This window comes from Salvelinus fontinalis, chromosome 38, assembly GCF_029448725.1.
Source record: "Salvelinus fontinalis isolate EN_2023a chromosome 38, ASM2944872v1, whole genome shotgun sequence".
Taxonomy (NCBI): Eukaryota; Metazoa; Chordata; class Actinopteri; order Salmoniformes; family Salmonidae; genus Salvelinus; species Salvelinus fontinalis.
Genome location: NC_074702.1, coordinates 36,074,996 through 36,090,093, shown reverse-complemented (window position 1 = coordinate 36,090,093; position 15,098 = coordinate 36,074,996). Strand labels below are relative to the sequence as shown.

Here is a 15,098-nt window from a genome sequence, read left to right as displayed (position 1 = left end):
TGCCTAGTTAAATAAAGGTAAAATAAAATAATTATACAAATGTTTATTTGATCCGTGCAACGTTAAAGGGGATCCCATATAGATCTCAACAAAGAATCTATATGGGATCCCCTTTAATGTTGCATGATTCAAATAAACATTTGTATAATTATTTTATTTTACCTTTATTTAACTAGGCAAGTCAGTTACGGGACAGCCTAGGAACAGTGGGTTAACTGCCTTGTTCAGGGGCAGAATGACAGATCTTTTTTACCTGCCAGCTCGGGGATTCGATCTTGCAACCTTTTGGTTACTAGTCCAACGCTCTAACCACTAGGCTACCTGCTGCCCCAGGTAGCCTAGGAAGGGGGTAGCAATTTATACAAATGGTTTAGACCCAATGGGACATTTCTCGTGTTCTGGGTGCTCGCTGCCGATGCTTACCTGTTCTGGGTGCTCGCTGCCGATGATCTCAGCCACAGTGTTGAAGGAGTCAGCGTCAGGGAAGGTCTGGGCGTTCATGGTGAGTCGGACCACAATCCTCTGGCCTCGCTTAGCCATCCTGGCCATCATCATGGCGTCTTCCACTGTGATACAGGCGGTAGGGATCTTCTGCACTCCCTCCTGGTAGTCCTGCCAGCCTGTGTGAGGACTGCAACACAGAGAGAGACCCATGTTAGAAATTATCAGCAGAAATAGGGCACTGTACTACTTTTGGATTCCCATAAATGACTTATGACACACTTTCAAAAAGTCAGTTTAAAACAATATAAAAAGGTGTACTAGAGGAATACAAGTATACGGAATACACAAATAGCTAGAAATGTGGGACAAAAATGACATGCAGTCAGACTAGACAGGAAGAGAGATGGCAACATGCAGTCCCAGCCTTAGTCAAGCATTCAACTAATTGGCATTATAAGGGAAGGAATACATTGGATCATTGTGACCCATCCAGTACCTGTTGATGGAGAAGGGTGTGATGGACCGGATGAGAGTAGCCACAGCTCCTACTTCAGCTGCCTGGGATGCCCCAAAATCCCTGTCCTACACAGTCTCCTCATAGCTGACAAAGGACTGGTTATACACCACGATCTTCCCAATGGCTTCCTTCTGCCTTTTTTTCAGCTCCTCAAAAGACTCCACCACCAGCACCTCTGCTTCAATGCCTGAACCCGAAGAAACCGAAAGCCACAAAAAAAGTGACATGCATGGCGCAACGGTCTACGGTACTGCATTTCAGTGCTTGAGGCATCACTACAGACACCCTGGTTCGAATCCAGGCTGTATCACAACCGGCCATGATTGGGAGTCCCATAGGGCAGCGCACAATTGGGCCAGCGTCATTCGGGTTTGGCCAGGGGTAGGGCGTCATTGTAAATAAGAATTTGTTCTTAACTGACTTGCCTGGTTAGATAAAGGTTATGTAAAAATACATCAGCGCACCAGTTGAAGATTCATCTAAATATATACACCTTGGCTTGAGTTGGGGCCTTGCAAATAGTGGCAACACCATCAGCATTGTCTAGGCTTGAGTGATAGAACTCATCGCTACAGAACACAGGGGTAGTTCCACGATAACGGAATTACACTGAGACTCCAAAACCATTGATTTAAACGTTTAACAAACCATACAACTCTATGCACAATGACTACAATGAACAATTCACACAGTAAAAAAACAAAAAATAACACTTACTGGAAAACAGATGCAAAGTTTGGTAAATGAATTACAGTAAAAATATCCCTCAGTTTTATTCTCTTACCAAACTTTGTATCTGCACAGTTCTTCCTGTAACTGTACTTTTGTAAAATGTTCAGTGGAAATTTCTCAAAGTAATCCTTATGTATAGAGTTCTATGGTTTGTTAAACTATGAAATCAATGTTTTTTATTTGGTATACATTTTTAAGTGAAAAATATTGAGCGTAATTTCATTCTTGTGGAATTGCCCATAGGCCTACCTCCTTGGGGTGTAGCCACACTGCTGCCCAGTCCAAGGATGGCCACGGTGTGGTTCCGGGGTTGTAGCATCATGGCGCTCTCCTCTCCCCTGACCCAGTGTGGAATCTTCACTGGTTCTAGATGTACGTTCTCCAGCCCATCCTGTTTCAGGGCACTGAACATGTACTTGATAGCCAGGTCCAGGTTCTTAGAGCCACTGACACGGTTCCCTATTGTATCTGTGAAGTCTGCCAGTCTCTCATAGGAGCGGTTCTGGGCTTTGCCATACACAGCCAAGTCTATGATGCTTTTGGCTACCTTTGCATAGCTGGCAATTTCTTTAGCGGTCTCTGGAATGGCTTTCCACCAGTACTATGTGGCAAACAGCTACAATGGAAAAATGTGGCCAAAAGAGTCAGTGCGAAAAGGCCACATTGTTTTATCTGCCGGCCCTACATCTGGAGGCAGACAAGAACATATTAAGGTTTTTTACAAATACTTTCCTCGTGACAACAGGCTATTTACGCTAATGCACAGACTACATTACATTTCCCTAATTTGCTTAAAATATGACAGCACGCTACACGTGCCAGTGTTTACTTCATTAATGGGAACAGAAACGTATTGAGGTATAGCAGCGACTAGTATGGGCGGACTGGAGCTCCGATGCAACTCATTAAAAAAAAAGAATACCTACAGATTTCAGAGACATTGTTCCGTGTAATTGCAGGCTATTCTTTGGGTGCTCAAATCATTATTTTTTAAATTAAAACAAATGTGACGTCGGTCCATACCAGTCACAGAGTTAAGTCGGCTAATTGACGCAGTGAAATGCATATCAAAACAAGGACGCAAACCACAAGCATCCGTATAGCTAACGTTATGTCATTCGTTGTGATTCCTTACTAGCGAAACATGAAAGGACTTTTAAATTAGGACACGATAAAAAAAAATATATATATAAAAAAAAAAAACCTTCCTCTGCAGTTAGTTGGCAAATTGTTGACCGCCTTGACAGAATAATTCATAATATATGTTATTCCTTCTAGCTATTTATCAATTTCAAAATAACTTCCGTGATATTTGAATGACTACGGCAACTCAGTAGGGACAGACATGCGTTTTCACTTTCGTTAACAATTCCATTTTGCTTTGTTTTTGTTTCTTTACCAAATTGTGATAAAATATATATTTAAAAAAATGTCTGCTCTAATTATTACCCTTGATGTTTACTGCGGACATTTTGCTTTTCTTTCTGCATGACTTGGCATGAGCAAACATTTAGCTCACAGCAGCCTGTTTGTTTAGTGTTTTGATCAGATCGCAAACTAACAAAAGCTGTTTATATTTTTAACATTTTATTCCAGCTTCCACATGAAATCTGAGATACCACATATGGTATTTGTGCTGCAAGTTATATTCTTACATTTACTTTGTAACAGTGTCAACATTCCAAAGAACACAGACACAATATGTTGGAGCCTTATCAGAAATACAACCATTTCAGAGAGAAGAAACCACATTTGATTACCATTTAATATTAAGCCACATTGTTTATTCAGTAGTGTCTCCCATAACATACAACACTGCTTTTGTAACACTAAGTTGCCATCAGTATCCTGTGCTTATATTCGTGACTACTACTTCATCATGCCACTTAGAAAACATCCTTTGTCTCAAACAGTAAAAAAAAATAATAACTTTCAGAATGGAAGGCACTTCAAAGGCTTAAAACATTTGTGAATATACATCAATATACTTGAACTAACATATTATTTCTAATATGTAATATATATAAATATATAAATTATAGTACAGACATTATACAGATGCACCACTGACTTAAAGGTAGTCAGCGAAATTATGTTGCACAAGCAGCACTGCAGAGATTTCAATGAGCAAGATTTCGCTCAGTCACAGATACAGTATTTGCACATGTGCATGGGTTTCCTTCACCGCACGCTCTTACAATGTGGCAGCCACGGGACCAGAACAGCGGAGAAGTTTGGCCTCGCGCTCTAACGCTCTTAGTTGTGGAAATTGACCCACTATGCCGTTTTACTTTATGCATCTACATAATTTAGCTGAGTCTACCTTTAAAATAGTCAGGACTAAAGGTAACAAATTTTTTTTTTTTTTTTTTTTTTTTTTTTAAATGGGGAGATTGTGTTACATGTGATAAATGGCAAAAACACTGTTCCAAGTCCAAGGAAAGTCTTACTGTAAGTACCTTTATTCAATAATTACGTACCATGAGAAAAACACATCAACCCAGTGATCATAGAAGTAATTTTTTTGGGGAAGAGGAACATTGTTCTATAGACATTCATAATTCTTTACAGATGCTAAAGAGGGGGAACAGATAAGTAATAAGGTACACCATGTCCTGTTCACTGAGACTACATCACAAATAGCACCCTAGTCCCTATTTAGTGCACTGCTTTTGACCAGGGCTCTAGGGTGCCATTTGGGAAAGCGCCCTGGACTTTCGAGTCTGACAGATTTTCAGTCAAAGTTGAAACGGATATTACAGAGAAGTCCGGTGTCCCATCTGTGGCTAGAGTAAATCACTGTACTAAAGTCAACTGAAAAGAGTTCAGCGCATAGGACTGTTCATTAGCATTAGTTCCCCATATCTAGCAAGTCATCATTTAAAAGCTGCAGATAAATGAAAATCAGCTTTTATATCATAAATTGGTCAGAAAAGTTTTGCAGGTTTGTTTATAAAACACCCAAGTCTTAACATAGCATTGTGATCAGAGGAGAAAATTCATGGACCTAATAGTGAAACCTACTGAAAAGGTTCCTCTATATTTTGGGTAACAGAAACACAGAGTACATATAGCAGTGGAGGCTGCTGAGGGAGAATGGCCAGAACGGAGTAAATGGAATCAAACACCTGGAAACCAGGTGTTTCATACATTACCATGAGCCTGTTCTCCCCAATTAAGGTGCCACCAACCTCCTGTGATATAATGCACTCCTCAAAGCACGTGTCAAACTCATTCCACGGAGGGCTAAGTGTCTGCGGGTTCACTCCTCCCTTGTACTTGATTACGTTGTCTAGGTCTTGAGAAGAAAAAACAAAAACCCAGACACTAGGCCCGCCGTGGAATGAGTTTGACACCCCTGCCCATAAGAGTAGCATTTAAAATCAGTGTTTCTTAACTCCAGGCCTCGAGTACCTCCAACAGTACACGTTGTTGTAGCCCCAGACAAACTCACCTGATTCAACTAAATCAGGCCCTCAAATTGAATCAGGCAAGTTTGTCAGGGACTACAACAAAAATGTGTACTGTTGGGGACTGGAGTTGGTAAACACTGCTTTATATCAGTAATGTTTTACTAGGAATGTCCTTTGCTTTGGCCAGATGACATTGGGTAGTTATGGAATCCTGTAATTCATTTCACACAATGACAAGAAAAATAGCATAATAACAAAAAAATGTTTTTTCATCCAAGTTAAATTGGAGACCAGATTGCTTTGAGACTAGAAACATTACATAACCTCAACATGAAAAACATAAGTTAATGAAAAAAAACAACTTTGGACATGCTATGAAAAAATCAAAAATAGAATAACTATAGGACAATTATATTCTGTCATTTTTATTTCAGTGACCTTTAAAAAAGTTGTTTTTCCTTCCTCTACAGTTAGAAAGTAGTCCATGACAATCTATGAATATGTTTCACGTTCTCACATGACAAGGAAATTCTCCAACCGTTCTAATGATCCAAAACATGAAACATTTACAATAGCCCTGTTTGGCCTCATTAAGGAAAAGTATATATTTGCTATATGAAAAAGCTCCTTGAAACACTTCCTCATTCAATACCATCATGCGAGGAGGACACTGCTGTATGAGATGTTTTGTATGCATCCCAAATGACACCCTATATGGTGCACAGATACTGGTTAAAAGTAGTAAGTACACTAGAGGGCATAGGGTGCCATTTGGGACACGTCTTTATGTTGCTCCAGAGGTTTCTCCTCATAGTGACGGTGGTTGTTTCAGGCATAGAACTCCTTGGTGGGGGCTTTCTGATAGGCTGAGCTAGGGGCCTTGCGTTCTCCAAGGACGTAGCTCCCCTCATCCTTCTTCCTCATCCTGTAGACCAGGAGGAGGATGAGGAAGATGGCGAACAGCAAACCTATAACCCCGCCAGCTATCACCGCTTGGGGGGGGGGGGGGGGGGGGGGGGAGAAGAGAAGAACCACGTCAGAAGATGCTTATTGATCAATAATTCAATACAAGTGATTGGTGTTGACAACCTTGCTAGAAGATGGTGTTAATAACAGTCAAATCAGATATGATAGACCTCTACCAGATTGTGTGTGGGGCAAGGTAATTACCCCAACCCGATTAATGATACGATTGCTATGTGTGTGTCACCAAGCGCTAAGATGAATGCACTAATTGTAGGTCGCTGGATAAGACAGTCTGCTAAATGACTAAAATGCAAAGTAAATGTAACCCCATTACCTTCTGTTAACGTGGATGAACAATAAAGAGGGAACTATGATTGCTTTGTACCAAATGTTTGGCAACAACTCACATTGAGAAATGAATGGGAAAAAGCACCCTGATAGCTGCAGTCTAGTGCATCAAAGTTAAGATCAATGGACTAATCAAATGAGACGGAGCCGACTGAGGAGTCACAATTATACTCTTCATTCATAACATCCTTTCATTGTAAAACAATCCCGAAGTGTTGTTGGTTGCTTGACTCAGTCTCCTTCCCTCTGCTATCAAATGCCAAGACAAAGAGTCTGTTTTTATTGATTCTGAAAGCAAAGTCTAGAGTTACCCAATTTAAGACAGAGGCCATGTTTCAGATCCAATCTCTGATAGTGGGCTGTATTGAAAAATGATCTCTTCAATTGGAACTGATAGATTTCAGATGACCGTTTTGATGAATCATTATCGTAGTGTGTATCGCTTTTTTGTGTGATGTTTAACATATGTTGTCTGATATTTTATTGCTTTCATTATGCTCAGGTCTCATTGGAAAAAGAGAGATGTTAATGTCAATACGATCTCCTGAATACATAAACCAGTACATACCTGCTAGGACCTCTGTCCTCTGGAATAGGTTTTCGGAGTGTACATCGTAGGGTGTGTCTGCCTCGTACAGCAACACGGAAGCACCGGTGGTGCTGGGAGGAGCTTCACTACTGATTACAGTCTCCTCTGTCACGTCCAGAGACCGTTCAGGGACCTGGGTCTGACACACAGACAGAGGGAGAAAGAGAGATTTAGATTTTCACAGCAACTATAAAACCATAAGGATACTATTAAGTCCTTGCCATGCCAGCAGTGCGAGGCGAAATGAAACAATCACACCACCGGCTCAAAAGCCCACACTAAAGTCAGTTAAAAAGAGAGGCATACCTCTGTTTCAGTCTCAGTTTCTGTCTCAGCTATTTCTGTGCTCAGGTCAGTGACTGTAAACATCTCCACGGCGGTTGAAAGTTCTGGTAGAGAGTCCTGGGTTGGCTCTGCTTCAGGAGCGGCGAACACCCTTTTCACTTTGACTCGCTCAGTGACCTCACCGATAGCTGAGGAGGAAAATAATCTAAAATGTATTGACCCCAAAGAGAAATCTGGTTCGCAGGCAGGGCTAACATGATAAACAACAAATCACAACAATGCCAGTGCTAATGGATTCACTACTAATGATAGAGGCCCTTTTCATAATGAGTCGACCAATAACGTCACACAACCCCTGTCATACTGACTCAGAAATAGACTGCAAGCCAGATCTGTTTGGGTGTTCTTGTACAGTACATTATACAGTCTATGGTTCAGTATCACTTCAGGTTAGGGTATATGAAATAATGACTCATTCAGTATTGAACGTCTCTACATGACATGTGCTGGGTAATTAACATTGTCTTGGTTGACTGCATGTGAAACATCTGTGCTTTCACCGCCTCCGTAGGTCCATTGTGATCCTGCAGTACCAGTGTGCCCTAGTAGTCTAAACAAAGTCAAACATTTTCTGTGCACCGTCTAGGACCGTCGTAGAGCCTGTACAATTATAGCTTTACATGCAGCTAAAACGCTTAACATTGCATTATCAGGTTGCTATGTAAATGAGGAAACAAGGGTGAAATATTTTAGAAGAAGGTAACCATTGCTTACTCATATCACCGGACCCTGAGCCAGAGTTGTAACCGTCGTCGTCTACGGAGTCTCCTGATTGGTCATCCAGGTACAGGTAATCCGACTGGGCCGAGATCTGTGAATGGAGAACAAGAGATGAAGGAAAAAGTGTCTCCACCATATAAACTGAATTCTACAGGTACCCACATGCTATTTAGGCAATAAGGCCTGAGGGGTGTGGGATATGTCCAATATGCCACAGCTATGCACGCTGCAACGCAGAATACAGCCTAGATACAGCCCATAGCATGTTGCCCATATACCACAAACCCGCAAAATGCCTTATTGCTATTATGAAATAGTTCCACATAAATAGAACAGTAAACAAGAGCCTTTGCATCATACCCATAGTAAATTGTCTGATATACCTCAGCTTACCTCTGTTTCAGAGGGGTTGGGTTAAATGCAGAAGACTCATTTCAGTTGTACATCTGACTAGGTATCCCCCTTGATCAGCATCCAGGACCCATAATACTACTCAATAACTGATCACATGACAAACTATTCCCAGTGTAGATTTCATGCCCTTAAGATTATACAAACACTTTTCACTGTGGAGGATATCCATGCTGTTTATTTTATACAGGCATTAGAAGCGCAAGAGCAAAACAAATGTGAAAGAACCATGCTAAGAAAATCAGGACAAATATTTTGGGAGACATTTTTATTAATCTCACAGTTCCCTGGGAAACAAACAAATTAACAGAAGCAGGCATCTCATGAGCCTCCCCATTACCTGAAATACCACTTAGAAGCTATGAAGGCCTGGGTCAAATCTTCCCATTTTCTGAAGCAGAAACCAAAGACAATGTATCAGTCTTCCTGTAATTCCTCTGCATGTGGAGAGCAGGTTAAAACAGGAAGGTGTCATTGTCTGACTGGCTCATCCAATCCCAAGGCAAAGTGTTATTGTGAACAGAAGAATGAATAAACAGAAAGTACTTTTAGGGCAGGAGGCTGCTCTCAGAGCAGATAGAAGCATGTAGTCTGACTCTCTGAACCCTGGATCCTTCTAGTCATCCCTCCCAACAGCCTGCACTCCTTTAGATCTCTGGCCCACCACAGTAGCCTGGTGGCCACCTCTTCAACTAGCCTGTCAGGGCTCATGGAAATCACCATTCACAGCCACTGACGCTCACCAAGACGTGTGATGTTTCCACACAATTGTGTTTCCCAAAATCCCCACAAAAGCAATACATCTGACAAAAGGTACTAAGGATGCACCCTCTGTGTGCGCGCGCACGCACACACGTCGAGGTCTGCCTTTTTGCTCCGCTGATGAATGTTGACACTAAGGAGCCTGGTTCAATTTTCAGGCCTTTGTTCGTGAAGGAGAGAGGGGGGGGGGGGGGGGGGGGTGACAGACAGGGGTGATGTAAGAAAAAGGAAGGACTCTTGCTTCAAAGGAAGCAGAGCCTAGTACACAATAAGAGGACAAGTCATTTCAGACTCACTGAAGGAGACAGATGCTTCAAAGAGCACAACAATGGCTCTGGCTGAAAGGAGGGAATACCCAGCTAGATGGAAGCCAAAGGAAAGGTCTCTGACTGGGATCACTGAGGGAAACAGTTCGAAACCACTAACGCATATCAACCTCTGACTAACATTTCCTTTTGGAAATAATTGTCATCTGTACAAAAACACATCTTTGGTATGCCATTGTGTTGTGCTCCAGTGGTCTTTCAAACTGTCACACAGTGAATCATCTTTTGTTTGCTATGCAACATGCTATAGAGAACGCAGCAGGCAGAACATAAGACAGAAGAAGTGATGATCAAAGTAATCCAGGAAAACAATGTATATAAGGGCTCCCATGTCAACTAATGTTAGAAGACCACAGTGCTAGTTAACGGTGTTAGTACACATTATCCATAACCGTGGTATTCAAACGAGGCTGCAATGAAAACTAAATGGGACTGCGTTGGCATCAAAATCCAGTGTAAGCTACGTTTCTATTCAAGCGTTGATTGACATGGTAATGGCCCAATAGTATTGGAGAAAAGATCAAACAAACAGACCCCTCTGACACTGTACGTTCCATTGTGACATGTCAACGCTCAGTGGTGACTAATCCTAGAAGACCACATGTACAGTATGGTATGACTGGAGTCACGAGTGACTGATACCTACTGTACACTATGGTATGACTGGAGTCATGAATGACTGATATGTACTGTACACTACTTCCGTTTGCCAGCCATGAAAACACTTCCCAGTATTTAAAAGTATTTGACCCAGATATACTCAGCTGATTTAGCCTCTGAAGCAGTCAAGTGTTATGAAAAATGTTAAGTTGACCCCAAACATCCAATAGAGATAACATTGTGAGAACAATGGAGACTCTCAGGGTCAGCCGGTGACCATACAGTAGTCTAGTCAGTGTGAATACCCAGCCACTGCATCATGAAGTACAACATCAGTAGTAGTCTAGTCAGTGTGAATACCCAGCCACTGCATCATGAAGTACAACATCAATACAGACTCCCAGACGTTAAACAGCCCTGATCATTTCCTCCAATGCCCTTTGTTGTTCAGGATTAGTCAGGATTGTCAGGCTCTGTTTTCCAGAGGCCGATGTGAACAGACGAGAGTATGCTATATGATTAGTCTCTGAACAACATTTTTGCACCTAGCCCACACGTAGCATACATGCCTTGACAAAATACACTGTTCAAGATGTGCGGATCAATTACTTTCCCATCTTATGAATAGAACGGACTATCTAAAGAAGTGGTTTATGGGGGTTTCAACAGCATCATATGGGGCTGCCTCAACTCTTCAGAGAGGGAGAGCCAAGAGGCGATGAGAGAACGATGTTTGCAGCAGTACGATGTGGTGGTGAATAATATCTCTCATTCCAAAACAAACTGCTGTCAGACATATGAAGGTGAGCCTCACATTCCTGGGCCAAAGTAGCAGCACAAGTGAGGTATTGTGCAGGGAGCTGAGGAGCTCAAGACTGGGCTTTCAGGCTGTGCCAAGTCTACAACTGAAAAGGAAATACTCCCTCTTCTCTCCCTCTGCTCACTAGCTAGCTCCTTCCAAACAGCCCAGTCAGCCAGCCACTACTAAAGGTTTGAATCATTTAAGGTGTTGTTGTTAGTGGCTATCACAGCAACATGCTGGGGACATGTCAGCTAATCATGTCACCCTCCTCCTCCACAGGTATAGTTGTCAGCTGTAATGATGGGAAGAGAGAACCTGCCAAGATATGACCAACACTGGAATTATGGGGCTTTTAAAAAACATTCCAGGCAGATCTAGGATGACTACCTGATATGAATGTAATCTCAACATGAAAAACATTGGATTCCCTTTGAAAGTCGTCCTCCATGCCCTGAAGGCCTGGCTGTGTTGTTTCTCAGCATACCCCTGTCGGACAGCCAGAGGAAAACAGGACGTTCTCTGCTGATTACATTCACACATTAAATAACAACCAACGCTACTGGCAACACTGCCCATATATATCGTCTGTCAGAATCACCCAATGACAGCAACCAAACAGGTCTACCAAGACAATAACCCAGCATGTGGACCAACCGTACAGGAGCTCTAGTAACCAGCTTCCTTCCACAGTACTGGGAAGCAGCACAGATGTGGGTTACAATATTAACCCACATCTGCTGAGGGCTCAGCTTCATGCAGGGCACAGCAGCTCTAGGCTACATCCCAAATGGCTCTCTATTCTTTATTTAGTGCACTACTTTTGATGGGCCCTGGTCAAAAGTAGTGCACTACATTAGGGAACAGGGTGCCATTTGGGATGGAGACCTTGCCGATGTAGTAGCTGTCCAACCAGCTGCTGACATTCGCAGCCCCTCAGGAGTACACAGGAAGAGCATTAACTACTAGACGGTGCCAGCGCTCCACCAGAACTGCTGCAGAGACTAACAGGATAAACACAGCCCATTCAGACCAGAGGTATGTCTGGTATTCTTCACACGATTCAATAAACACAGGTGTGGTACTAGGGCTATGAGGCTGGGATATTCTACTGGCCTGAGTCTTCTTGGAGGGGGGCGGAGAGCGGACTACTGGAATCAGACATTCTGGGAATATTTGTTTTATTGACTGTACCTGAATGGCGGAACTAGATCTAGTGTATGTTATGAAATTATATCAGAGTGTGACAACCAAATTATGGTGAGATTACATGTGCTAGTTTCAGAGTGCACAAAATATGAATTTGTCAAGTGTGGTCTTTCAGAGAGACGTTACCACTACTCGTCAGAGCTTCTTATACCCCAAGCCTCTCTCACTGCTGTCTATGCCTTGGGACAGGTCATCATTTTAAAATAGGAAATGTGTTAAGTTATACTTAACTGTATAAATGAAGATTAAATAAAGACATTAACTTTGGTCCTTGGGCATAATTGAACACTACAGTAGTGCAAGTATGAAGTAGTTTACTGTGGTGTGGGACCCTGTGTGAGCTGGGTCTGCGTTGCAGGATTTAGGCAGTAACTCTCTGGAATGACCACTTCATGTCCAGCACATATTAAAAAGGAAAACATCTTAACACAATACTTTGCAATAGAGAAGACTAATCTAGGAAACTTTCAGAGGTAAGAGTTAATTTAAGAGTTCGGAACAGAAAATCTAACAATCATTTGTAACAAAATCCATTATTTTCTGCCTCCGTTTTCCATCCAGGTAATCATGGTTTGAGACTGTCATATTCCAGGGATTACCAGAGCCAAGGGGACAGGGGACATGAGTGGGAGTTTCAGGAGTAGCCAAGGAAAAGCAAAGTTCAGTTGTGCAAAATATAGCTAATGTAAAGCAGATATATTGAGAAATTCCTTGCATCTTTCTGTTAATGCCAGAGTAAAACAGCTGACAGCAAATGAGTCTGCACATGAAATCACTTCAAAAGACCGGATTACTAAGCAATTACTGTCTAAATTCAGGCTCAATGATAATTATAGTTTCACAAGTTCTTAAACTGTACCCCAGGCTTGGTCAGACAGAGAAGCTATGGATCTGTCTGCGTCTGTGGTATTCGTTGACGTGATGTCACCACACACACAGCTTTAAGGCCTCTACACTGTTTACGTGCATGTTCATAGGTGGAGTCATGAGGGGCCCAGACACTCACTCTCGCTAGCGATGACATTTAAAAACTTCTGTATCACGTGTAATTGCCCGTTTACAAATACTAGCTAGCTACACGTCCGGTGTTATGCTTGTAACTCTACTTTAAGGATTAGAAATATAATTTGTTTAAATAATATATATATATATATATATATATATATCTCTTAACACTCCAGATACAAAAGTACTTTCAGGGTTTAACTAGCTACAAAAGCAAACATGTCTGCCTCCAAATTAGAAGAGCTTGAACTGCTCTTACTAGTGGTTTGTTTTTATTTCTCTCGAGGGAGAAAATGGCATGTTGGTCCACTGATCACTACAAGAGGGGACAATTGAGAATACATGTCAATGCTTTGCATAGGTCAGACTAGAGACAAGGGAAGACATGTTCAGTACTTTTGGATGTTTTTGGCAATTGGCAGCACACAGCAAAAGCCTTTGCCATCATCAGCGAAGCTTGCCAGGCTATCTGGCATGTCTCAAAGGCAGATTTTGTTGCTTATCCGTCAGTAGCAAAATGTGCCGAAATCACCTGATAATTCCAACGATCCCAAAACTCTCAGTTGTGTAGGAGCAGTCGAAGGGAAACATATTCAGATCCGAGCTCCAGCAAACTCTGGTAACGAGTCCTACAACTACAAGGGATATTTCACAATAGTCCGGTTGACAGTCCGCAATGCAAAGTACCTCTTCACCATGGTCGACGTGGGCGCATTTGGTCGGGAGGGAGATGCGGACCAGCTGCCGACACCAAGGCCAGAGTGCTTGCCGATGATCCAAACACTGAGCCCATATTCCCGCTGAAGGTCAACATGACGCGACCATATCCAGGTAAAATGCTGTAAATCTATATGACTTGTAATATTACCATGTGAAAATCATACCAATGTGAATAGAAGTAATGACATGCCTCACATAAGTGCTCTGGCATCCCAGTAGGAGGATGGGGGCCTATGTCCCAAGTATAAACTAGTCGTTACAGTACACATCTGATACCCTTCATGTTCCTGTTCGACACTAATGACATGCCTCTTTATGCAAAGGTTCTTCAGGCCTTGATGATGCCAAGAAGATCGACAACTACAGTGACTCAAGAGCCAGAAGAATTAGTCCTGAAGCATGAGACAGACCGCTGGCCCATACACCACACCTGGGTTAGAACAAAGAGCAACTAGATCATGAACTTGCATCAGTACCAAATGAGAGCAGACATCTGAGCACCTGAGAGAGTTATCATTCTAAAAGAATGTCATGTGGACAGACTATTTTATTAACACAGATTACTATAAAACAGCAGACACACTGAGTGGACAAAACAGTAAGAACACCTGCTCTTTCCACGACAGACTGACCAGGTCACGCTCCCTCTGGATAAAGAAAAGGATCCCAAATGTACTGTTGAAATTCTTTGACATGCTTAGCAGTGTTCCATAAAAACACAGAAAATCCTCAGCAGAGAAAGAAAAATCCCCAGTGTCGAAAGATCAACACAGGCTCCATGAGAAACTTCCCTCCCTTAAATCGTCGCAAAATTTAAATCATTGATTTAACCCAAGTGACAGAACTCAGATTCTTCAGATGGGAGGTAGTGACCAAAGTGGACAATCTCAGACCCTTTAAAAAGACAACAATCAACAAATCTGTCAAACCACAACACCACAACCACTTGACCCAGCAACAAGCGCAACCCCACAAGTATGTGACCCAGCAACAAGCGCAACCCCACAAGTATGTGACCCAGCAACAAGCGCAACCCCACAAGTATGTGACCCAGCAACAAGCGCAACCCCACAAGTATGTGACCCAGCAACAAGCGCAACCCCACAAGTATGTGACCCAGCAACAAGCGCAACCCCACAAGTATGTGACCCAGCAACAAGCGCAACCCCACAAGTATGTGACCCAGCAACAA

At 42.3% G+C, this 15,098-nt stretch overlaps 2 protein-coding genes across 5 annotated transcripts in view; both read right to left on the bottom strand.

The window, feature by feature from the left end:
* The window catches only part of LOC129837658 (angiopoietin-1-like), an 86,368-nt gene extending 83,346 nt beyond the window's left edge, over positions 1-3,022 (bottom strand). The window contains exons 1-4 of one of the 4 annotated variants that reach the window (XM_055903994.1): positions 2,898-3,022; positions 1,943-2,380; positions 941-1,148; positions 424-631 (exon numbers count right to left, since the gene is read on the bottom strand). In XM_055903994.1, coding sequence (XP_055759969.1) covers positions 424-555 — 132 coding nt within the window. In that variant the 5' untranslated portion in view covers positions 556-631; positions 941-1,148; positions 1,943-2,380; positions 2,898-3,022. The other 3 variants (XM_055903993.1, XM_055903992.1, XM_055903995.1) reach the window with 3 other exon arrangements.
* Positions 3,023-3,455: 433 nt separating this feature from the next.
* On the bottom strand, positions 3,456-8,722 carry LOC129837657 (syndecan-2-like). Its single transcript, XM_055903990.1, has 4 exons — positions 8,069-8,722; positions 7,316-7,482; positions 6,989-7,148; positions 3,456-6,098 (listed from the first exon to the last, which is right to left on the bottom strand). Exons 1-4 carry the CDS (start codon positions 8,208-8,210, stop codon positions 5,935-5,937), a joined length of 633 nt encoding a protein of 210 aa, XP_055759965.1. The 5' UTR covers positions 8,211-8,722; the 3' UTR covers positions 3,456-5,934.
* Between the last annotated feature and the right edge of the window lie 6,376 nt (positions 8,723-15,098).

Excerpts from the sequence above, each read along its gene's own strand:
- LOC129837657 (XM_055903990.1), bottom strand. The coding sequence starts at position 8,210 with ATGGTGGAGACACTTTTTCCTTCATCTCTTGTTCTCCATTCACAGATC. Across the intron at positions 7,149-7,315 it reads AAACTGAGACTGAAACAGAG|ACCCAGGTCCCTGAACGGTC; the intron begins GTATGCCTCTCT and ends TCTGTGTGTCAG. Across the intron at positions 6,099-6,988 it reads GAGGACAGAGGTCCTAGCAG|CGGTGATAGCTGGCGGGGTT; the intron begins GTATGTACTGGT and ends CCCCCCCCCAAG.